Source organism: Crocodylus siamensis, chromosome 1 (assembly GCF_052110815.1).
Source record: "Crocodylus siamensis isolate JL-2025a chromosome 1, ASM5211081v1, whole genome shotgun sequence".
NCBI lineage: Eukaryota > Metazoa > Chordata > Crocodylia > Crocodylidae > Crocodylus > Crocodylus siamensis.
In genome coordinates, this window is record NC_143395.1 from 136,575,098 (window position 1) to 136,599,102 (window position 24,005).

A 24,005-nucleotide genomic window follows, 5' to 3' on the forward strand; every position below is an offset into this window, starting at 1 on the left:
CAGGCTTCTCAACCTGGGACAGCTAGACAGTGCAGCTAGAGAGTACATCTGCCATAATAAAGCAGCATAAATTATTACTACCCTTTGTTGCAACCACATCATTTTATGGAATGCACAAATTTTCATTTTTTTTATGGTGGCAAAGATGACAAAAGGCAACATCTGATTCAGGGCAGATTCAAGCAGATGTCACTGCATTTTCAGGCTTACTGTGCATTTTTAAAAAAAATTTCTGCACAAACACAAGAGCTAGAAATGCATTTGTATAATGAAAGCTTTAATTCTCATCACATGATTCCAGGAGTTGAGACCTTAGGCACATGTCTATGCCTTAATCCAGCCATGCTTAATTCCTTTGTGTAAGCTTTTTGGGTGAAGTGTGAAGGATTTGGGAGGTAAATTCCATGCGTGAACCAACAGCTCCCTTACGAAGCATTATTTCAGTCTGTGAGCTGCTCCTCTATACCACTAGCCTCCTATGTCCAACAGGCCTTGCCTTCCTCTATCTGTATGAACTTCCAACACAATACTTTTTGCTTTCATAGAGGATGTGGAGATCATCCCTCTACATTGGGGTGGGCAAAATGCGGCCTGTGGGTCGGATGTGGCCCTCCAAGCCATTCTATCCAGCTCGCGGGGCCCCTAAAAAATTTAGAAAATTAATATTAATCTGCCCTGGGCTGCCTGTCATGCCACCCTCAATGGCTTGCCAAAACTCAGTAAGCGGCCCTCCACCCAAAATAATTGCCTGCCCCTGCTCTACATCATCTCTAATTGTCCCCTCCCTCAGAGGAAGCTCCAAAATGCGTTCTCTAAACCGGGATTAATTCTGCACTGCATGCACTATGAATGCTATATCCCTAACAAAATTACATTGCTAATACCTATACTATACAATAATGTAACGTAGAACCACCAACACCCTTAGAGTAGAAGTGGCATCGCTGGGGTTATGTTTATTGTGTCTTGTGGGATGTACATAGACCAGATTTCTTTTGTTAAGAATGTTATTTTCCAGCTGGCAGCTGACAACCTGAGCTCAAGCTGCTCGCTTAGTATCCCCAGTAAGAAAGATTCTGCATCTCTGTTTATGTCCTTTGGGCAATTCCACTGTTTTCAAATGATTACCAGAGGGTAACAATATTGTTTAGCAGGTTAAATTTGAAGTCACCCTCAGGAGACAATGGAGATGCACAAAAGTGACTAAACACTTAGTTTGGCCTATTAAAGCATTATAACGTGATGCTGAGAAGGAAATAATCTATTTTGCATCTCATATTACAGCTTGAGTTTGCTGCAGTAAAAAATATGCCCCCCCCCCCAAATCCCTAAAAGAAATTTTTCTTTTTTTGCAGGTATAAAATTAGTTCATTTTATACTTGAACATACATGCCATAAACATAGAAATTCATAATTTTATTTTTCAAAATTACTCTTCAGAGTTATACTAACCCTAAATTAAACTGGTGCCTCGTATGTGCTCAGAGAGGGATTCTCTCAGAGGGGACTTGTTGGGCACTTAGTATAAAGCATTTGAGTTCACTGAACTTTTCCCTATATTTTTAATTAGAAAATTCCAGTTTAAAAATACATTAAAAGAACATTAGGTAGCACAGGTAAGCACTTACATCTGTATGCCTTTTTGTGTATTGTTTCTGCTAACTCTAGAATAATCAGAAAGAAACAATTAACTTTGATTTTAAAAGGGAGAGAATTTCAAAATTATAATATTTCCAATTTGCAGCACAAAATGGATGTTCAGATTAAATTAAATTGATTTTTTAGAGACCTCTGTTGTACGTTACGGCACGTTATAACAGGTTTTCAGAGAATTTGCTTGGTGATCATTTTTAAAAAAGCATTTCTGACAAAGGCTGAAATTCACATTCAATATTAACCACTGTTTGGGAGGGCTGGGATTATCTTTTTAACAAGTATTTCTCTAGCGACTACTGCAGTGGGTTGCCAGTCATCTTCCTCTTCTGTCTTCTCCTTGAGCATGGCTCTGACATGGTACCAGGTGTTAATTATATTAAACTCTCTAGACACTCTGGTTTGCTGAGAATTCATAAGTGCAGCCCTATCTGAGCATTGCAAGTTTTTCCTTAATAAAGATCAGGTCCTTTAAATTGCTTTATAAAATCCTCTCATTAATTTAGGGATATTTTTAGCCATATTCGATCATTTCAGCCAGTATATAATTCATTTTTTTCTTTATTTTATCTCAGGCCACCATATTAATTTTTAAATTAGTTGCAGGCATGTACATATCTGCTGGAACAACTATTACTTCACACCATATGATGACCCGAAAATAAGAGACAAAGGATTTTAAGGGCCCGTCCTACAGGAAGCTGGGTATTCTGATCTTGAACCAGAAAAACAACGTGCATGTGCTTAACTTTAAGCAAGAGGCAAGGATTTCTTAGTGTGATATCTTTTATGGGACCAAATATGCAGCTGGGTAAAGTTAGACAAATTCTTTCAAGTTCAAGAGTCTTCCTCAGATTTTGAATGTCTTGCATTCAAAAGCTTGTTTACCTCTATCCCAACTGCATAGCTGGTTCCATAAAAGATACTACCCTAAGAAATCCTTACATCTCACATCATTTCTGGACTATCATGACTAAAACATCACTGTTACACTACCTTTAGCTTTAAGCACATGAATAGTTTCACCAAAGTTAATGAATGTATTCCAGGGCTTAAAATAAGCATGAATTTAAGTGTTTTGCTGTATTCGTACACAGAGTTAAGCCCACCCACATTGGCTCACGTATTTACTTCTTCAATGGGCATCTTACTGTGAAATAAAAAATATTGTGGAAGGCTGAGCTGGTTCCTGTCAGCTCAGGGTGTCTTAATCCCAGTTATTTTTGGACCGGTGAAAAAAGAAATCTAACATGTTGCAAAATTCTTAGTCATGTTTATCCACATGATGTGAAATCATGAAGAGTTTCACCATGGCCTAGAACCAAATCCTACAGAAGTCATCAAGAGTCCTATTAGCTTCAGTTTAAATGGATTCAGGTCAATATTATGGGCTATCAATAGGATTCTTTTTATACTCATTAGATTTTAGTTGCAGCTGAGTTTGTACCACTGATTTTGATGCCTTGCTTAGAATGCATTAGTCATAGAGAAGTAGGGCTAGAAGAAAACTCCAGAGGGCATGTAGTACGACCTGCTGCCTGAGGCAGGATCAGCCCAATCCAAACCATCCAGTACAATCCATAATCTAAATGCTACATAAGACTACCATCAACCCTGAAACAGCACAGACCAAACACCCTAATCTGCCACAGGTAAAGCAGGGGAACCATGGCAGCTAATGTCCTGCTCCTATGAAATGTTGTCAATATGTGTTCAAGAAATTCCAGGTAGAGGGCCACACTGCCCGTTACAGAAGAAGGCAAACCCCCCCACAGTCTGTACCAATTTGACTATGAGGTCATATTCCCTCCTGACCCCAAATATGGCAATTGGTCTGATCCTGAGCAGAAGGTCAAGACCCTCTACTCAGGAACCTCTGGCTTTGGTCCCAGAAGGAGCATTGGAAAACTCCAGTCAAAGTCCCCAATAGCCAGGACCCAATGCCTCAGGGAGGGCTTAAAACCTCCCTGAAACACTTCAGTTAATTGTAACACAACTGACATAGATTTGGGCCAGGGAAACTATTTTCCCATGGGGTGGTACCCAGCCCAGGCTATTTTTCTCTCTTGAAGGAACTGGGATAGAAAAAGGAATCGTTATTAAGCTGATAATTTAGGATAAAGTGTGCATCCTCCGCTCTCCTTGCATGTTTTGGATCCACTCTGGTTTGCACGCTGGTAGTGTGAAATGCTCTGAAAGACCTTAGTCATGCTGCCTGGGCCTTGCTCTTCTGCTCACACCTGCTGGTGAAAGTGTCACCTTCCAAAGCTGGTCTACCTCTGCTACTCAGTGGTTCCAAGCCCAGGCATCACCTTTAGACATCCTTGCCTCTGCCTAGAGTAGTGGTTGATCATGGAGCCTCTGGCAGTTGATCTGAGGCTAGGGGGCTACCCAGTCTGTGGGGGAGGGAAAGGGCAGGGGCCAGATTGAGGTCCCCGTGGTGAGGGAGGGAATGTGGCACAGGCAGGAGTGGGGGCTGAGGTGAGTTGGGCCTAGGTGGGCTGGATGGTGGGAGGATCAGAGCCCAGGTGGCTTGTGCAGGGCTGCAGGGGGCTCCTATCACTGTGTGCACCGCGGCAGAGGCCTGGGGAGCACGTGCCCCACCATCTGTGCATGGGGTGGAAGCGGCTGCTACTGTGCACTGCGTTTTGCACCCCGAACCTTAATGTAGCTGCCCCAGGAGCGGCGGGATGCACATGGCATTGGGCTGCAGCAGGGCTCAGGGCACAAAGCACAGCGGCAGCTGCCTCCACCCCATGCACAGATTGTGTGGGCACATGCCCCCTGGGCCTCTGCTGGGGTGTGCATTGCAGCAAGAGCTCCCCTGCGTGCCTGGATGAGCCGCCTGGGATCCAATCCTCCTACTACCTGGCCCAGCTGGTGCCCCACTCACCGCTGCCACTGCCACTGCCTCTGCCTCTGCCTCTGCCCCTGCCCCACTCCCTCCCTCATCACAGGGGCAGTGAGATTACTTTTATACTTAAAGTGCAACCCAGGATCTACTGCACGCTACCCCCTGTCCCTCCCTGCCCCTTCCCTCCCCAACAGACTGACCTGCTGGGTGGAGGTGGGGTGGGGGCGCACAGTAGATCTTGGATTGCACTTTAATTAAAAAAGTGAACTCATACTTTAAAAGGTTGGAGACAGCTGGCCTAGAGCAAAGGGGGAAGGAAGCCAAGTGGGGCGTGGTGGCCATGTGACCCTCACAACACTTCAGCTCAGGTGCAGGCTATGTCTTTCTCATTCCTTCCCCTTGCTTCCCTGTTGCTTGCTGCCTCCCCGTGGCTGCCAGCAGGCCAGGACCTGCCCCGCTTTGACTACGGCCAGTCATTCAAGGCCTTGTTACACCTTATGCTGTCAGCTGCATGCATGTTGTTCAGTATTAGTGCTAGCTTGAGTTTGGACCAGTCACATCCTTAGTCTGGAAACCTTCTCTGACTGTCCCCCACCTGTACAGCTGTGACTTGCCACCAGAGGCCTTGTGAGCAGGGGCAAGGCTAGGAGCTGGAGCTCTGAGTTGCAACTAGAGCACTGGTCTCCATACCTTTCTACGTTGGAGATCATTTTTTGAATTACAGTCCAACTCAGGATCTACCGGGCACCGGTGCCACCTGCCTCCTGCCCAGCAGGGGCCTGCTGGGTGGTGGGGAGGGGGCACTGGTGCCTGGAGGGAGTGGAGCAGAGGCAGGGGCAAGAATGAGTGCTCTGGGAAGAGGTGGCTGCTGCTGTGGACTGTCCACTGCACTTGAAGCATAGGTTGCAGGGCATGGCTCCCCAAGGCCTCCACTGGACTCCACACAGCAGCGGGAGCTCCTCACACACCCCTGGACCATGGAGAGTCCCAGACTCATCCGGACTGGGGCCCGACTCCACTTCTGTGCCACTGCTGTGCTGAGCCACACCTGCGCGGAGGGAGGCCAGACTCATGTGACATCAGGCCCCAGCCCAGCCTGGTTTTGGACTCTCCATGGTCTGGGGGCATGTGAGGGAAGCCTCCCAGTGGAAGCCTTGGGGGCCCATGCACCACCACCCCACACACCTGTGCTCCAGGTGCAGTGGGCAGCCCCAGCAGCAGCTGCCTCCACCTGGAACACAGATTGGGGTGGGGGGGGGATGAGATGTTGCAGCTGCCACCAGGCTATGTCCCATGGTGGGAGTGCCCGCCCTGCATGTGCCCCTAGATGACCAGATTTTCCCAGACCCAGCTGGGCCATGGCCCAACCCACGTGAGTCCCGCTGCTGAACTGAGCTGCGCCCACACATGGCTAGCTGCAGCAGGGTTTGAGGCACAGCGGCAGCTGCCTTCACCACCACAGAGATGGGGGGCATATGCCCCCAAGGCCTCTGCAGGGGTGCGCCCAATGGTAGGAGAATGGGGGAGTCCCCCAGGATCCAATCCTCCCATACCCTGGCCAGGCTAGGGCCCCACTTACCTTCCACTGTTCCTGGCTGGGCTGCAGAATCAGTCCCTCACTGGGGGGGCCTTGATCTGGCCCCTGCCCCTGCCCCTTCCCTTCACCACAGACTGATCTGCTGGGCTGGGGGGGTGGGGTGTGTGCACATATGCACGTGCGCCCAGCAGTCCTCTCCATCCCCAGCTCAGGATCGACCACAGTAAGCTCCATGATTGATCTGTATACTGGGTTGGGGACCACTGACCTAGAGGGCTAGTGAGTCAGGACAGGCTTCTATCCCTGCTCTTGAGACAGGGGTGTGAGAGATCCTGGGATACCGGAGGACTTCAATTTGAGCTACACATCTGTGGGGAGTGGCCACACCTAAATGGACCAGGAGCTGGGTAGTGCAGATCAGAGATAATCCTGCCCTGGAGTGGCCTCACTTTGAGCTACACAAAGTCTGTGTCTACATGACAGAGCTGTTACTTCACAGGCATTTATTTAGTACCTGTGTATACAGCTGTATAGGAGCTGTGCAGTAACAACTGCAGTCATTTAGTACTTGTGTATATGAGTACGAAAGGACTACGTAACTGTGCAGCAGTATCACCAAACAGCTTTTAGGTGATGCTGAGCAGCTTGTTACCACTGTGCAGTAGTATCACGCCTTGCTTTGTGCCACTGTGCAGTAGTACCAAACTCCTGCACAGTCACTGTCTGATGTAGACCAGGCCAAAGAGTACTTCACCCTGCTTTAAGGTATTTAATGGGCAGACAAGTCAGGAGTCAAGTGCTCCAAGAGCAGCCCCAAATGCCCCTGTCAGAAGGCCCCCAAGCACAGGCCGTGTGCCTCTGTGACCCTTCCCCTGTCCCTTGCCCCCTCCCAGTAGCGGCTGTCGCCCAGGAGCCCCACACTTTAGCTCCCCCCCACAATTTTATTGCATTTTTGGGGATGAAGTTTTTGCAAGGAGGTGGCTCTCTTTGCATTGGAACACTTGGCTATTTATCTGCTTCCCTCAAAGAAGATTAAAAAGACCCCCGCATGACTCTGTCGCCCCTGGGCGCGGCTGAGCTTCAGAACCAGGGCGGGGGGACAGCTCCGTGCGCCCCCAGCGGGGCGGGGCGGGGCGGGGCGGGTTGGGAGGCGGGCGGCCCCCCCTCCCGGGGGGCGGGGCGGCCGTAGGCCCCGCCCCGCCGTCCCCTCCCTGCCGGGCGCCGGGCGCTGCGGCGATCATTGGCTGCATGTGGTACTTGGAGATGCTGAGCTGGAGCCTTCCCCCCATGGCCCTGCACGCGCGCAGGGGCGGGGGGGAGCGCGGGGCCGGGCGGGCGGGGAGCGGCGGCCCCGGCGCCTGCCTGCCCGAGCCGCTGGAGCTGCTGGGCTGCTGCCTGCGGCCGGCGGCGGCGGAGCCGGAGCCGGCCCGGGGGGAGCGGGGCATGATGGCGGAGGGCGGCGGGCTGGGGCTGGGGCTGCGGCTGCCGCTGCCGCCGTCGCTGCTGGAGGCGGCGCGCTGCCGCTACGAGAGCCTGCAGATCTCGGACGACGTGTTCGGCGAGTCGGGGCCGGACAGCAGCGGGAACCCCTTCTACAGCACCTCGGCCGACTCCCGCTCCGCCTCCTCGCACGACGAGGAGGGCGACGCCGGCCCCGAGCTGCCCCCCGGCGCCGCGGGGCAGGCCGGGGAGGAGCGCAGCCGGGCCGGGGCGCGCCGCGGGCGGCGGCCCAAGGAGGGCGCCCCCGGGCAGGACGAGCCGGAGGACGAGGGCGGCTGGAGCCAGGCGCTGCGAGACGTCCCGGCCCCGCGCTTCAAGGATAGCTGTGGTAATTGGGGGGGGGGCCAGGGAGGCCTGCCTGGGGCAGCGGCCCGCGGCTTGCAAGGGGCGGGGGGCTCTCTTAGTGCCTTTTGGGGTGGGGGAGCTGGGCCTGCACCCGCTAGGGCGGGGTGGGAAGGATCCCACCCTCCCCAGCACAGATATGCCAGACATGCATGCAGACATGAGCATACATGACATACATGTGAGATGTGGACATGAGACACATGTTTCTCCCCCTGCCCCCCACAGAGATATGACAGACATGTGGACACAAGGCACATGGATCATAGCAGGGTGCAGGGCCCAGACACAAGAAGCCAGTGGCACGGGTGGTGAGCGCACAGTCACCAGCACTAGGCGGACCCTGCGGGAGGGGCCACGGCTGCTCCGCCTGGCTTCACGGCACCCCCCAAAGTGTGGGGCACAGGGTGGCCACCCCAATTTTCCTCCCCTTCCCCTGCCTCCCTGGATGGCCTTGGTGGACATACAAGAGACCAGTCATCCCCCCCCAACACACACACACACCCCCCCACACACACACACACACACACACACACACACACACACACACACACACACACACGGCAGATGTGGGTGCAAGATGCATGGGCACAGACATACATGATGCATGGACAGGACAGGAGGGTGTGAGCATGGGACATGCAGACATGTGACATACCTGAGTCACACAGACACATATGACCAACATGAGACATGCAGGTATGTTGAGATGTGGATGTAAGATGCACGTTGCCCACCCCAGCATAGATGTGACAGACACATGAACACAAGATGCATGGATGCAGACATACATGAGACAGACATGTATGACTGACATGAGACGCACGGCAGACAAGACATGCAGACATGTGAACACAGACACAAGACACAGACTTTCTCAGGGCTCTGGATCTGTGGTCCTAGCTGGGTCCCAGCCTGTACTGATGGATGGATGGATGGATGGATGGATAAAATCCCTGGGCCCAGGTGCCATGACTGAAATGAAATGGTGTGTGTAATAAGAGGGGAGGAGAGGTGGGGAGAGACCCCCCCCCCCCATCCTTCTGTCTCCTGTTCTGCTCCTCAGAGCCACAGGCTACCTTATGCTATTCTGTGTTGCTTTGGAAGCTAGAAGCCCTGCTCAGCCACTGCCTTTCAGGATGCTAGTAGTGTGGGAAATAACAAAGACAGCATGCTGCTGTGTAGAAGGGCAGGGGGTGGCACAGAGCAACAAAGCAACCTGCCTCAGGTCATGAAGGAAGTCAGTAGCAAACCTGGGAGCCAGGTGTTGGATCCCTGGTGCTCACAAACCCCTCCTCAGTCCCAGGCAGCGTTATACAAGCCTTTGGCAAAGTAAATCCTGAGAGATCTGAGAACTGATTTGATGTATTATAGGCAATGTATTGTGTGGAGCTTTTAATAGACCTGTGTGCATGACATGTCACATCACAATGTTTTATAAGGAGCTGTGACAACCTATCGGTCAACAGTATTGAACCATCATGTTGTGTTTGTAGCCCAAGAAAAGGTTATGCAGGATGAAATATCACAGGCTGGGAATAGCTCAACGATGAAATAAAACTCTTACATACGCTTACAAGGCATACTAATCGAGAGTTTACCATGTGCTTCTAAACTGATGCCTTGCCCAATCTTGCATTTTGCTAAATGCTGCTCCTCTGGCTTCTGATTCCTGATTTGTCTTGGAATCTTGTGAGGCTTAATTAACATTGCTGATAACAGCTAAATGAAGATGCATGAGATACACCAAGTGCACTTCAGCACATGCAGTGCACCACAGTGGTTTAAAACAGAACTGGAGGAAGCGGTATTTTGGTGGGGCTGGCACTAAAAAGAACCCAAGATAAGTTAAATCCTTAGTACTACACTACAATAACATTATATTTTTGACTGACCTGTAAAAAGGCTGCCATTCAAAGCGACCCCTAAAACGCCTAGATTCCATGTGATATTAAGCATTCGTGTACCGATGCAAAACTGCTTTTGCTCTTTAAAGAGATATCCAAAAAGGCCCTTTTGGATGTTTCTCCTTCCTAAACCTATCCACATTAAGTATTTGAACTATAAGTTTCATGGATTAAATGAAGGTTGAAATTTGTTAACATTTAACTTCTTTGCTTTAGCTAATTTATTTATATATATCATGTATCTTGTTCAAATGACTTCATATTTTTATATATCTATATCTATAGCTATAGATATATAAAAAAAATTTGTGTGTGTGTCTAAAATCATGAGCTAACAGGTCAGCAACTTCATTTTCTTTTTTTCAAAGCAGCAATGAAACACTAATCCCATCCCCATTTATGCTAAAGGCAGAGCACTACTTTAAAGATTGCTATATATATAACAATCTTAAAGTAGGGCTCTGCCTTTAGCATAAATGGAGATAGAATCAGTGTTTCATTAGTGTTTCAAAAAAGGAAATTAAGTTGATGACCTGTTAGCTCATGAATTCAGATTTCCCTAGAAATAAAGGAGGCTGTCTGATTTGTGGGAGACAGAAATAGATGCAGAAATCTCTGGAGAAAGAGTTGGTAATGCAGAGAAGGTTTCTTAGCAATAGATTGCGAGAGATTGCAGCTGCCTCTTAATCTGATGATGATGATGGTATGAACTGCAGGCCATATCTAAAATAGTGATTTGGTTTGGCAAAAGCTTGCTTGGTAGAGTGTTTTAGTATGCATAAGTCATAAGCCAGAAAGGTTCCAAATTTAATAACTCTGAGATTAAACAAAAACAAAAAAAACCCCAAAAGAAACCAGAACAAACAACCCTCCTCCCACTGCAGTATTTTAGCGCGTATGTCTCTCCTCATGGTAGCAATAATGTTACGGTCTTGTCTATGGTATAGTTAGAATGATGTTATGTATAACCTTTTCTCCCATAGTTCTGGCTACAGGTCTCAGACTTCTAACCCTCAGCAGAACATCCCTACTGAAATTAATGAAAAATTCTGTGCAAGGACAAAATGAGCTTTTTTTAAGCCTCATCTTGAGATTGCAATTACTCAGGCAACTGTGACTGCAATTAGTTAGGCAAAATGTAATGCATAGGAGGAGGAGAAAATACGGGGTCAGGTCTGTAGCAGTGACATGAGCTTTGTGTCAGAATTCCTTGCCTGAACAGACCATTTTCTTTATAGTTGGGCGAGTTTATATTCAAAGCCTTAGATTGCATTGATACTAAAATCAAGTCTTAATTTGGATTAGGTGGCTTCAGAATCTTGCAAATTGTACTTTGTCATTTGGCAATTGTGCCAAATGGCAGAAGTCTTACAAGATCATCTGATCTTGCAGGCTTTGCTATCATGATTGGTGGACAATTTGCAACATGAGTTTCAAGATGAATATTCTCTTGAGTTGAAATGTCACGAGACTGCTGCATCTGTACTGGAAAATGAGTCCTTTTTTCCCTTGGATCTGACAGGGGACTTGAAGTGCTTTGCTAGCTTCAACTCCAGAGACTTCCCAAAATGTAAAAAGATTATCAATTCATAATTTACATTTAGCCCCTCTTTCTTCTCCTTTAAGAAAATTTATTTTATACTTCAAGGGGCCTCTTCTAAAAATTAGTCAGAAAGGAGAAGCTGATGGGGAGGGAGGCAGGGGTGTTTGTGTGCGACTAATAGCTTCTGCAACAAAACATTTAAATGCTTCCTTTCTTTTGCCCCTCAAGTGGATGCCTGCCTTAAAGCATTGTATTATCACCTGTCAGGCTGGATGTGCTCAACAATGATTTGATAAGTCATCACAAAAGCTTACAAGAAGCCTGCTTTCTTGAGGACGGCTGGCTATTGGATGGCACTATCTGTCTCCAGTCTGGAGTCGGTCACCTGGATTTTTGCATTTGGACAGAACAGCTTTATGACTCTGGCAGCTTTCAAGGAGTCAAGAAGGGTTTGGACTTCTGGACTGAGCTAGTTCCATGTTGGAAGAGACATGAGGAATGGAGGGAGTCCACTTTTCTAACATTTAGGCATGTGAGTGCTTAGAAGCTCTGAAAAATAACACACACTGTTCCAATTGATAGGCTTCACATGGGAGAACAAAATGCTTGACCTGAATGTAGCACCAAAAATCTCTGTTCTCATCTCCAGCCAGGTGGATCTTTTCCCAAGTTAACCATCTCCAGCTTATGGAAAAACAGGCAACATTTTGAACTGTTGCTCTGTGCATGCGTTGGTGCAACTAACAGCGTAATATTATCTGTGGGTGTGTCTACATGAGATGCTTACTGCAGTTGCTTAATTAGCTCTGCAGTAAACATCTCAGCATCTACACATGCAGTGCTATCAGGACAGAGTAAGCTAATTAACTCTGCTGTAGGTTGGTACTTGTAAATACAAGTATTATTCAGCAACCAACACACATGTAGACTGGCTGGGGCAGGAGAGTGCTTCAGTGCAGGGGGTGCCTGCTGGCTAGCCCTACACTTAACCACCTTTGTGCCCCAGTCAACCTGGCTCCAGTATGTTGAGCCAGGTCAGAGCAGCTCCAGACTGGGAGGCTGACCTGCAGACACCCTGCCAGTTGGGGCTGCTGTGACCCATCTCAATGTGCTGTGGTCCCTGACATGCATGTAAATGTGGCACGCAGGAGCAATGAACTCCAGCGTGGTATGCATCAGAGTTCATTGTGCACTAACAAGTGTAGACATACTTTGTTTGTCTAATTCCTTCCCTTCCCCCCACTCACCCTCCACACTCCTTTTGTACTTATGGTAGTTCAGGAAAGGAGAAGGATCTCAGCTGGGTGGGGAGGGTGGAGAAAAGAGAAGAACATGAGGACCAGTGAAAGAATTTACTCTTGAATAATTTACATTTTTGAGCATAGTCAAAATGTGTTCAAACACTGGGCAGCATTGGACTAGGACATGGTCCTGGTGATCTCCCATATCTGAATCAGCCAGGATGAAGAATCGCACCATTGTGATGAACCTGGATTGATAGAAGGGAACGTGGAGGTGGAAGAGGGAAGCAGACAAACAATTGAGCAGGCTGCAGGGAAGTGTTCCTTCTAGGAAATGGCTTTTATTAGTGCTGTCATTTCCAACCTCCTTACATTTTAAGAATCTTAAAGAAATTCTGGATTATGAGATGGGGCATGTTGGTGCCCATTGTGGAGGAAAGAAAGGAGTGACTGGGTTCTCTAAAAGGAAGGGAGACATGGGGGGGGGAAATCTCATTTTAGAGGAGAGAGTAAGAAAAGGGGATCCCAGCTTGGGAAGGGGAGCATTTCCTCTTCTTCCTTTCAAGTGTTGGTGTTGACACTTCACCCACTGGTGGGAAAGGCCAACTGAGGGCCCCAGGTATCCCACATGCAGGCCCCTCTGCTTCTGTTGCTACCCCTTTAGGTTTATTCTGTTTGGAGTGACCTCATTTCCTCAGGTAAAAAAGAGAGGCATCTCTGGAGAATCGTTTTCTGCAGTGGTGTGGGGAAGCTTGTACTAGAAACATGCCAAATAATTGTGCATAAGCACACTTGTTAACCTGGTTCCAGCTGCCTGATGTGGAGGGTTGGTATTAGGAAGTGTCTAAACTAGGCTGTTATTGTTTGTGGCCTTTTTGGTTTGTTTTTAGCCAAGCATCCCAATATTGTTACAGCTAGTGCAACTGAAAGGTTGATGGGTGATACGAATCCTGACAGTGTACCTACATGTGTTGATGTTTCCCTTTTGTGTGTCTGTCTCTGTTTTGTTCCAACTAACACAGCCCTCTGAGTGTTGCTGTCATTGGGTCTAAAGTAACACACTACCCAATTCTGTCTACTACTGTTGAACCAGAAATACTATTAAGTGCAGAAATACTCTTGTAGACATTTTGAATGCAGCGGGCAATCAGTGCCAATAGCATTGATTGCCGCTTTCCTCTCTTCTCCCACCTGCATAGTTTTTATTTCCTATTAGAATTTACCCTCTGGTATATGACCAAAGATGCATGTAAAACTGTTAGAGATTTTTTTCCTTATCCCATCCCCTGTTGAAAATGTAGATTGCCCCTCACTGTGCACATGTACTCAAAGCATGGCTTATTGAGCACTATTCTGTCTTTGCACAGTATTACATACAGTAGAAGATAGCTTTCAAGTCTTTGAAGAACAAATTCCAACAGAAAAGTAAAACTACTAGTGAGAAGTCATATGGAACATGTTGTTAACACTTATCAGACTTTGCTAATGATTTGAGGGGATTTAAATGCTTAATTAAGCATTCTTTCTTTATTGACCTGCATTTATGGTATGGGAGAATTTTCTAAAAGTCAGATGATAGAAAACGTTAAATGAGCATATTGTATTATGTGCAGTCAGCACATATGTCTTGAACCGTCTGTTCAGATCACCTTTGGGAGATGAGGATTTCATTTACATGGAGCAACATAGCATATTCTAGATCTTCATGTCAGGTAGGAAGGGACAGCCTTAGATTGACACAGCAGGCTAGCCACATCTTTTGGGAACTAGTGAGTTAAATATTTAAATTGGATCTGCTGCTCCATGATAAATAAACAGACTGAACCCTCGACACTTTATTTAAAGAACTTTCATTTTACTTGTTTTAATAGTTTAAAGGGTATGAAAGTTTTATTTATAGGTGTGCATTATAGCAGCTTTAATCAATTATTAAATTTGGCTATGCTTACTTCTCAATTAAAATACTCTGAGCAGCAGCTGAAGCACTGACTAAGCATATCTGAGAGAGGCAGTCTGTCTTCCTGATTATGTGATCATTAAACTTAGTACTTGGATTCCTAAAACTTTGTAAGGCAGGTTTTGGTGAAAAGCAGGGAAGAGACTTACGAAAAATGGGCCAATCTCCAATTCAGTGGGTGACAGTCATAAGAATGTCAAGGTGAGAATTTTCATCCAGGTGTTTTTGATGCCTTAGTATAGCACTAGGAAGTGCTAGACTGACGTGCTCTTCATACAGTACTTCTCAAACAGAAGTATCATAGCAGGGTTCAAGCAGCACTGGCTGAGTGCTAGTAAGCTCCCCTGAGAGGCAAGGCTTGTTGACCACGTTCCTAGTGTTTCCCTAAGCCAGCTGCGTTATTTCCAGTTTGGGAGGTAGCGTGCACAAAGCTGACACAGTGCTGTTCTGGGTAAGTATAGATGTATGATTAGTATGCTTGTATAGCATCTAACACAGAGGAATGCTCTGGTTTAGGCTCTTTTGGCAATGCTGTTTAAAAACAGTAAACAAGGATAAGGAATTCAACTCCCTTTATCTAATCTGGTATACTGATGTAGTCTGGAGCCATTCATATGACCTACACTCAAATAGTTTGCAAGAGTTTGTTGCAGCTGGCATTAAGTAATAACTAAAGAAAAGGAAAAAGGATGGCTATGAGGGAGAAAAAGGAAGGTTTTCTTTAGGGATTTGAAAGGATACAATCCCGGCTGTGTAGAGAGGGAAGACTGTGTGGAAGGGAAGAGGAGATAGAGAAGGCTCACACATCAAGAATAGCAAGGTCACGTAAAAGAAGGGAAGCCCACATGAGAGGAGCAGGGTAGAAAGCAGATGGAGGGAGCTCTTGAGGTAAGCAGAAGCATGTCTGTGTCTCCTTGTAATAAGGAGGTCAGATTTGGTGTGAATTTTGAAAATGAATCAGGAGCCAATGGAATTGTGGGTGAGGGACAATCACTATTCCCGAGAGCTCCAGAATAGCAGGAAAGATGAAGCAGAAAATCTTTAAGCATCACTTTTGCCAGAATCTCCTTCAGAGTTGTATGGGCCAAGTTCTCAGCTTGCATAAGGGGGTGCAACTCCTCTGTGTTCATTGCATATCTGTGCTCTTGAAAAACCTGAAGTCTGAACATCCTCTTCAGAAGGCTTTACTGGGCTTAGAGGAGATTTCTCTACTTCACTTGCTTACAGTGATTTCAGTGCAAGACAGACAGCCATACCGATCTTAAAATATAATGCAGTTTAAGTCTCCCTTCCCCCACCACAGAAGTCTGTATTAGTCACTTGTTGTAAATTCAGTAGCAAAATGCTGATAAACTTGGCAGGAAAACCAGTTTTTCTGCTCTTAGAAGACCAGTGCACTGTACTTGACACATGAAAGTCGACAAATGCTGCAAATTAAGGGTTCTTGCATACACTATATCTGCAGTCTTCTGAGAGGATCATCATTTTCCCAGATTAATTTCTTGCAATTGGCTAATGATTTCTCCCCCTTCTCTTGTGACGTTAATGTAGTGGTCATATTAAGCTAATGGGCAAGGTAGCTTTGCCACTTCTGCTGTTGATAGAGATCCTACAACTATATTGATATACCTCAGACCCCAGAGAACAGGCAGGCGTGTGCAGCTGAGGCAGTTGCATTTCTAGTAGAGGTGAGGTAAAGGGAGTGACATTTCCCTTGGCCTGCTTCTGTATGCAAATTTGTAACTATGTATGTGCAAATGAGCAGCTGTGCTCACTCACATGCTGTGACTGGATTGAGCAGCCTGCCATCTGAAGGAACAGTGGTCCACTGGTGTTGAAGGTAGGCTGAGGAGCAATGTTGGAGGGAGGAGACTGGAGGTCCATGCAGGGGAGGGGGATGCCCCCACTTTACACTTCCAAGGCCCCTGCCACACATTACATATATTGCACAACTAATTGCTCCCAAGACAAATTTAGATTGGCCACAGCTGCAAAGTAATTAGCAAGCCATGAAAATAACCAGCCAGCTATAAAAAGAGCCAGTCAGCTACAAAGTTAGTGCTTGAAAATGTGTAACAACTTTATAGCTAGTTTTTGTCCAGCTATAAATTTGAACATATGGCAGGGCCCTTACACTTCATGTGCAAGGGGCTAATGAACTGGTGGGTACAGGAATGCATGGTGCTGGAAGAGATGGGTGTATTTTGGGGAGGGCTATGGTAAATCAGGCGGGAGGGTCTGGGTTACTTGGGAGTTGTGGTGGATGTTTTGGGTATGGAACAGTTGAGATATAGGGCGCTGAGCATGAATACTGGCTTGAGGACATTTAGTAAAGGTTGAGGTTCAGATTTGTTTCAAGATTGTTGTAACCAGCAGAGTAGCCTCTGGCTGTATCCTTGATGGGTCCCTTGAGGGCTAGGCTGGGTTGGACCTTGTCTGCTGGGATTGAGGGATAGGATGTGGAGAGGGAGTTTCACCAGTTCCATCCTTGGGGACTACGTGAGATTGATCAAATCTATTATGCAGGTGTGGGATACAGTATCTGGGGAGCCAGTCACTCTCTGCCCACACTTTTGGTGAGCAATCACACTCTCTCTGTGTTCCTCACCCCTTCCTACTATTTGATTTATAATCTCAAAGTATTATAGCAAAGAGATTTATGCATGCCATACCTTTAGAACTGCAGTTTTCAAACCGTTTTGATTGCATAGCTCTTTATGTGCAAAATACTGCTGCTCATACCCCTATTCCATATGCATCTCCGCGTGTTAGTTTCATAGGAAGTGTGTTGTTAATATGGCCTCTCAATCTCTGTTCTCAGCGCTTTTCCCCTCCTTTCTCTTCCATGCTCAGTGACACCTCCTCTGCACTCCTATTTGCCCCTGCCCATTGCTGCCACTGTTGCCAGTTAACTTGGGAGTGGGCAGAGTGCCAGAGCTACTCCTTCCCTGCTTCAGCCCACCACCTTTGCTGTTCCTGGATGTGGCTATCTCCCTGTGCAGCCACTGCCTGCAGCTGGAGTAGGGCAGGAGTGGCCAAGGCAGCATCAATCAGACCTTCACCCAGAGGTGTTAAGTGGGGGGGGGATTCAGGAGGAGAGGTGCTGCTAAGTGTCAGGGGCACAGGGTAAAGAGAGCAGGGTGGGGAGGGGAGGGGAGGGGATTCTTACTTGAATCTGTCCCTGTCTGCTGCTCCTGCTGGCCTCATTTGGGGTGGGGGTATGGATGGAAGCTACTGGGGGTGCAGTCACCCATGTAGCATCATTGTTTCTCCCACACCCTCTGCCCTCTCAAAATTCTGGATCTACCTATTACCATATACATGTTGAGCATTCTCATGATCTGGGACTTGTTTGCAGAAGCTATTCCTCAGGAGATGATCAGAGAGGAGCCTGTGCTTTACCATCTGGGAGAGAAGGAGCAGAGACATTGAAGCACAGAGTGTTGCCAAAAGCCCTCCTTGAGAGAAAAAATTGTGCATTGGATAGGAAGATTACTGAACTGACATAACAGCACTGGTATGGAATAACTGGTGATGCTTCTGAAGCAAAAGCAGAAAAGAGTCTTAGCAGTTGGCTGCAAGAGTGATTCATCTCTGATTGCATATGACAGAAGCAGATGGGATATCCAGTAGATTAATAAGGCAAAAAAAAATCTAATGTTGTTGCTTTAAATTAGAGTTTACCTGAGGAATTCTCTGTTGCACAAAGTAGTCGTATAGCTTTAAAAAAACAACCCCTATCTAACTTTCTGGCCAAAAACAACCTTTGCAGTTGTGCAAACCTAGAGCTCTAATACGGCAGGATGGTTAAACTCTTGCCAGCTGTTCCCTCTTAGAAGAGAAGTGCTGGGCCCTGGACTGAATCGCATCCTTCTTTCTATACCTGCCTTTTTGTGATTTAAATAAGACATGACCCTCTCCCAAGAACATACTTTCCTCTGCCTATTTCTGTACAGCTAGGTAATGACTCATTCTCTCACGTCAGTTTTAGTAACAATCTGAGCGAGGGATTCTCAGACACTTTTTAAAGAAGTATGACTCTTACATATAACCACCTGTTCCCAAGTTGATTCCAAACCACCTCTGCAACCAGCTCCTCTCATGAGGGAGAGGAGGATAATGAGAAGGAAAAAAATGACCATGGTGTTGTTGCTTGGCTAGAGAGTCAAGATGGTAATCTTCAAAATGACCTTTTTCTGGCATTAGGACTTTACTTACAGATACGAAACCTCCACTCATTCCTGAAACCATCATTGCTGTAGTCCAGCAGATTACTTTGTGGTTTTATTTAGTTTTACCATGCATTGGTTGCCTTTCCAGCTTGGGCACAGCTGGCAGGAATGTAGCCACATTTGGCTTTGCAGAAAAATAAATGTCAAACGTAGAAAGCTACTGTATAGGGCCTAGCCTTTTTTTTCAAGCGCATCTGACTAGAAACCCTGACAGAGTTATGGACTGGTATGTAACTAGCAAGAAATAATGCTGCTTAGAGCTAGAAGGACACTTCATTTGTTACCTTATGCTCCTCTCTCTGTCTGCCCCTCATCATACATTTAAATTATAAGTTCTTTGGGTGGGGGAGTGTACACAGTTTGGTGCAGCTGAGCCTCTATACATTACTTCAATGGAAATAAATAAATGTAACAAATGTACCTCCAGCTGAAATAGAATTACACTGGGGGTGAATGAGGTAATTTACCATTATGAGAGCATGTGATTGAGCAGCTACATCTTTTTAATGAGATTACTCAAAAGGAACCGTGTCATATCATCGCTGTTCCTATCAGCGTGTCTCTCTTTGCAGTTAGTCGAGATGCATTGACTTGCTCTAACTGTGTGTCTGGCTCAGAATTTCTAAAAAAAAAAAAAAAAAATTGTTGCATAACAAAGGCTTCCATTTATTTAACGTAGTATTTGTTCTGTTTCCCTGATTAATTTTTGCCTTTGTTACAGTTCAGTGTCAGCCTAAGCTGCAGGGTTTGTAGTAGCTGATGGGGGAGAGGGTGTTGGGGCCATGGAGGAAGAGGGTTAGTATCATCCACTTAAAAAAAAAATATTGGCTTGGATCATTCTGGGGGCATTCCAGTCTGGGATCAGGCATTGGGCCTACTTATGGCTGCCATGCTGTATTGTCTAAACAGATCTGTTTGGGCTTCACAGAGGAATGAGAACTCCCCCTGATCCCGCAGACCAGACACACCGGCCGCAAGTTGTATGCAGCCAATGGGAAAGATCTCATAACTGCTCAGTAAAAACCCTTATACTTCATTAGGATGAAATTCCTTTGTGTTATTTTTTTTCTCAATTAGGATGGTGCACCACTTTTTAAGGGTGCGATGGTATGCCACCCAATATTAGCATTGTTAGGTGTGTAAACACACACACGATTCACAAGATAAACCCAGAGGTTTTGAGTAAGAAGGAATCCATGGTGTCAAAACATTCTGACCTATTGCAGGCTTTCTAAGTTCCTTGTAACAGAAGAACTTTCCTATTTATTTTCCATAGTCAAAAATGAATGAAAGATGAGAGCTGGCATTTTCTTAGGGGTGCCATGAGTCTAACGAGGTTGAGAACCACTGGTGTAGAGAAACAGCATGAGGGATGTGTGCCATTTTCATCATTGTCGACACTTGCAATTTATCTCATAAGCCTAGGTGTTTTTTCTTTTTTTGAAAGTTCCATCTCCCAGACTCAAATGCTTTTAAGACAATCTCTTCTGTTTGAAACAAAGTAAGCTTTTATGCTTCATGGTTGCAGAGACATTCTTAAACATGAACACTGCGCGTCCAAATTTTTCAGAACCAAGGTGGTAAATGAAAAGCAACTAAACAATAGCTTAAATCAATCTTACTGAATTAGGTACCCAAAGAGAGAATTTGTGGAATACTTAATGGGTTGACAATACTGAATTTTAGACACAGTCCTTCAAACTTTGCAAATGGTGAATAGGCCTTGTGTTGGCTGTCTACCCAACCTCTTGTGGAAACTGTAGACACTGTAGAGGAAATACCTATAGTATGGTGTCTCCAAATAGATCCAGGATTTGGCGTTCATGACAGTGCTGTGGATGTGGGAAAGATGGATATTAGGGCTCTGCGAAATTTCGCTGGGTGTTTCGTTTCGAAGCTGTTTCAATGCATTTTGAGCTTGAAACAGCAAGATCGAAATAAAACGAGGGCACTCAAAACATTTTGAAAGTTTTTGTTTTGCAGCTGGGCTTACTAGGCTTTAGCGCTGGTCCCAAGTGGCAGCTTCCACTCATCCAGCGCGCAGATCTGGGGGCCTGCACCCCAGGGAGGGCTGCAGGGCTGTGCCAGACACCTCCCAGGGGTGCAAGCCCTCGGATCTACATGCTGGATGACAGGAGGCTGCCGTGACCAGCAGTAGCAGCAATCTTCCCCAGCACCGGGCAGGGGCTGTGAGCCCCCGAGTCTGTGCCCTGTGCCCTAGATGAGAGGAGGCTCAGGTTGCCCCTCCCACCTGGCACCAGTGCAAGCTGTGTGCAGCACTGGACAAGATTGCTGCTGCCGCCTGTCCTAGGACTGAATTTTCTATTAAGAATATTTCAGTTACCAGACAGGTACATTTTTAATCAGTGAAAAGAAATCTGACGTTAATAATTGAGTTGCTTTTAGAGAACAAAAAGCAGTTGCCTACATTGAGAGGAGAGCGCTGATAGCATTTTGTAGGAATGTACTGAAATTGTGCAATACAGATGGTGCCTACCTTCTACTTCATAGATAGCTCTGTTTTTCTACATTTACCTTTCCCAAATACTGTTAAAAGAGGCAGCTGGTTAGCTATTGACCTGAAGTGGTCTGGCTTCAAGCAGTGGACCACCAGTTGCTCTTAATATGGCATTTGCTCATAAGATGAAAAAGCCTAAGATGAGAACCTATTTCTTGTTATGCCAAGCCAGGCTGGTGAAGGAAAAAAACTCTTAAGCAGAATACTCTTGATCTGAAAAGGAACAAGAGATGCATACAGCAAAACTGTGCTAAACTTTGCTTTGAAGTTATCTGTATCCGCTGAATCTTTTTAATCTGTGTTGTAACCTTTTCCTCACCTCTCTCTCTGTGATGGTATTCGGTTTGTCTAATAGTGCTTAGCTCCATGGAATCCTCCAGACTGAATGCTGCTTTTCCTTTTTGCTATAGCCTATAATGAGAACTAGAACATCTCACTGTAGGACCAAGTTATCAGTTGTTTTGTCTTTATCAGGTTGTTTGGGGCAAAATTTAACACCAGGTTTTGCCTCAGGCTGATTTTTATTTTTTTTTAATTTGGCTCAAAATTACTCTTTTTTTCTTTTTTCCAAAGACAGAACTGAGGAGGACAAACACATTGTTCAGTCCATATTAAAACCCTCCTGCTCTTTCCTTTGATTACCTGTAGTGCCCCCTTGCTTTGGAGAAAGCACTTGAAACTTGGCAGGAGAGTGGTCTTACGGTTTCAGGATTGCTGCGTCTTCCCATCTCTACTAAAATATGCTGAGAGTAAGCTTTTGAAAAAATAATTCTGCACGTGTTCAGAGACTCCATTTTTTACTGTAGCAGCTAAATTCCCTGAGGATCCTATTCTCACCCTGAACAGGACTTTCCCTGCCCTTGCAGTTCTGGAGTGTGGTAAGCTGTACTCTTCCAGGCACCTTGGTTGAGAACAAGAAACCTGAATTTCCTATGCTCTCAGTAACCTTCCAGCTGCAGAGAAAAGGAAATTGTCAGATTCCGATGCAGAAGGTAGAAGAAGCCAGACCTGCAGAGGTGCTTGAGGGTGTTTTGGACCAGACAAAGAGGCTGGGGGTGGAATTAGCTGGGCAAGGAAATTTGAGAACCAGCGGGGCAGACGGAGGGAAGTGAGGCAGATGGATCCTGACACTGAGCTGGACTGCTGGGTGAGAACCAGGACTGAATGGGCACATTGGGCTGAACAGGTGCGGGTGACATGACCCTGCAATTGGAAGGGGTGTCTGGAAGATGGACCTTCGTGGGAAGTGATAATTCGGAGGCAAGGGCTGGGGGATGTTAGGGGAAAGACTGGTTGAGGAACTGGGAAGTGCGGCAGCTAGGACTGTGGAGAGTCTGGAGGAGCAAGGCTAGATCTTGAATTTAAGGACTGTATCATATTTTGTGTGTGTTGGCCTCAAATCTAAGGATGCACAGAACCCTTAATGTCTTTTTTGAGTGCTTGACTTTACAAACTTAATGTTGTTATTTTTTAATGCAGTAGTTTTGAAGTGTAAAATGTATTCTAGTCTTTAATTTCCTTGGACTTTTCTCAACATCTGTCTTTTCAAGGTTTGTCTTAGGCTGTTAGCACTTTGGAACAGGGACTGACTGCATTTTTAAAAAATCTCTTCTGGAGATTTAAAAAACACTGCTGGAGCTTCAGTATTAACCACCATATATATATGTGAGTGACTGCCATGTGGTCAGTTGCTTTTATCAAGCACCTTTTTACCACACTATTAGTCCACTAACATTCAAAAACTGAGGAACTTGTCAGACGCACACAATTATTTTATTATTCTTTGTAATAAACTGCCACACACAATTCATATGCGAGTACTCTACACCAGTGGTTTTCCTCCAGGAAGTTATGCTCTGCTTCAGGGTTTTCTGCTACCTGATATGATGCAAGTCCTGAGCAGATTGGACTATGGAAAAGTGTTAGGTATCAGGGGGACTGTGTTGAATAGACTGTACCTTTCAAACCTAGACTTTGCGTGGAGGGGGAAAAAAAACCGGTGCAATCTTCACACAGATAGGTAACAAAAATAAAGTCCAGGGGCTGTGGAGGGGCCAGGGAGGAGGACACATCGTAGAAGAAAACTAGCTTACAAAGAAGTCAATAATACATTATTAAGATAGACTGAGACAAGAATTTTTGCTCAGCAGGTTTTTAAGAAGCATTCCTTATTTCCCTGGACCATCTATTTACCTTCTGCTCACTTCTCCAACTTTTCTCAGTACAGTCTCCCTGATGCCCAAAATAAGTTTTGGTATTGTGAGCAAAACAAAGTAAGCCATATGTTTTCTGAGTAGAGCTAATATTTCTGAACAGTATTGATCTGTTAATTTTCTCTTTCTCGCCTTCACTTGTGATGCTGGTTGATTCTCTGTCTTGCGTCCTGTGTAGTCTTTTATAGTGGATAGAAAAATTCACCTGATTTAGAATAGTAGCATTTCACATTTATTTACTGCTCACTGGTGACTGGTAAAAATGGGTAAAGAAGAGGCAGAATAGCAATGAATTGGTCCCTGCCTAGGTCTGCTTCAGTAACAGGGATCAAGGGGGGAAAAAACCAAAGTAAGTTGTGCCTGTCTTGTTGCCCTTTTGTAGGGAGATACTGTCATATGAATCTGGGAGTGAAAATGAGTAGGAATGGGGAGAGAGGAAGATGGGCTTTTTTTGTATGTCATGGGTTTTTTTGATTCCCTGTTTCTCTTTGGACAAATCCACCCAGGC

General features: G+C 46.0%; 1 protein-coding gene across 2 annotated transcripts in view; it reads left to right on the top strand.

The window, feature by feature from the left end:
• Window positions 1-7,284: 7,284 nt before the first annotated feature.
• PGBD5 (piggyBac transposable element derived 5) overlaps window positions 7,285-24,005 on the top strand; it is a 108,480-nt gene continuing 91,759 nt past the window's right edge. For both annotated transcript variants that reach the window (XM_090043808.1, XM_090043813.1), the window contains exon 1: window positions 7,285-7,872. In XM_090043808.1, the coding sequence (XP_089899934.1) occupies window positions 7,293-7,872 (580 nt within the window). In that variant the 5' untranslated portion in view covers window positions 7,285-7,292. The remainder of the gene's footprint in view (window positions 7,873-24,005) is intronic.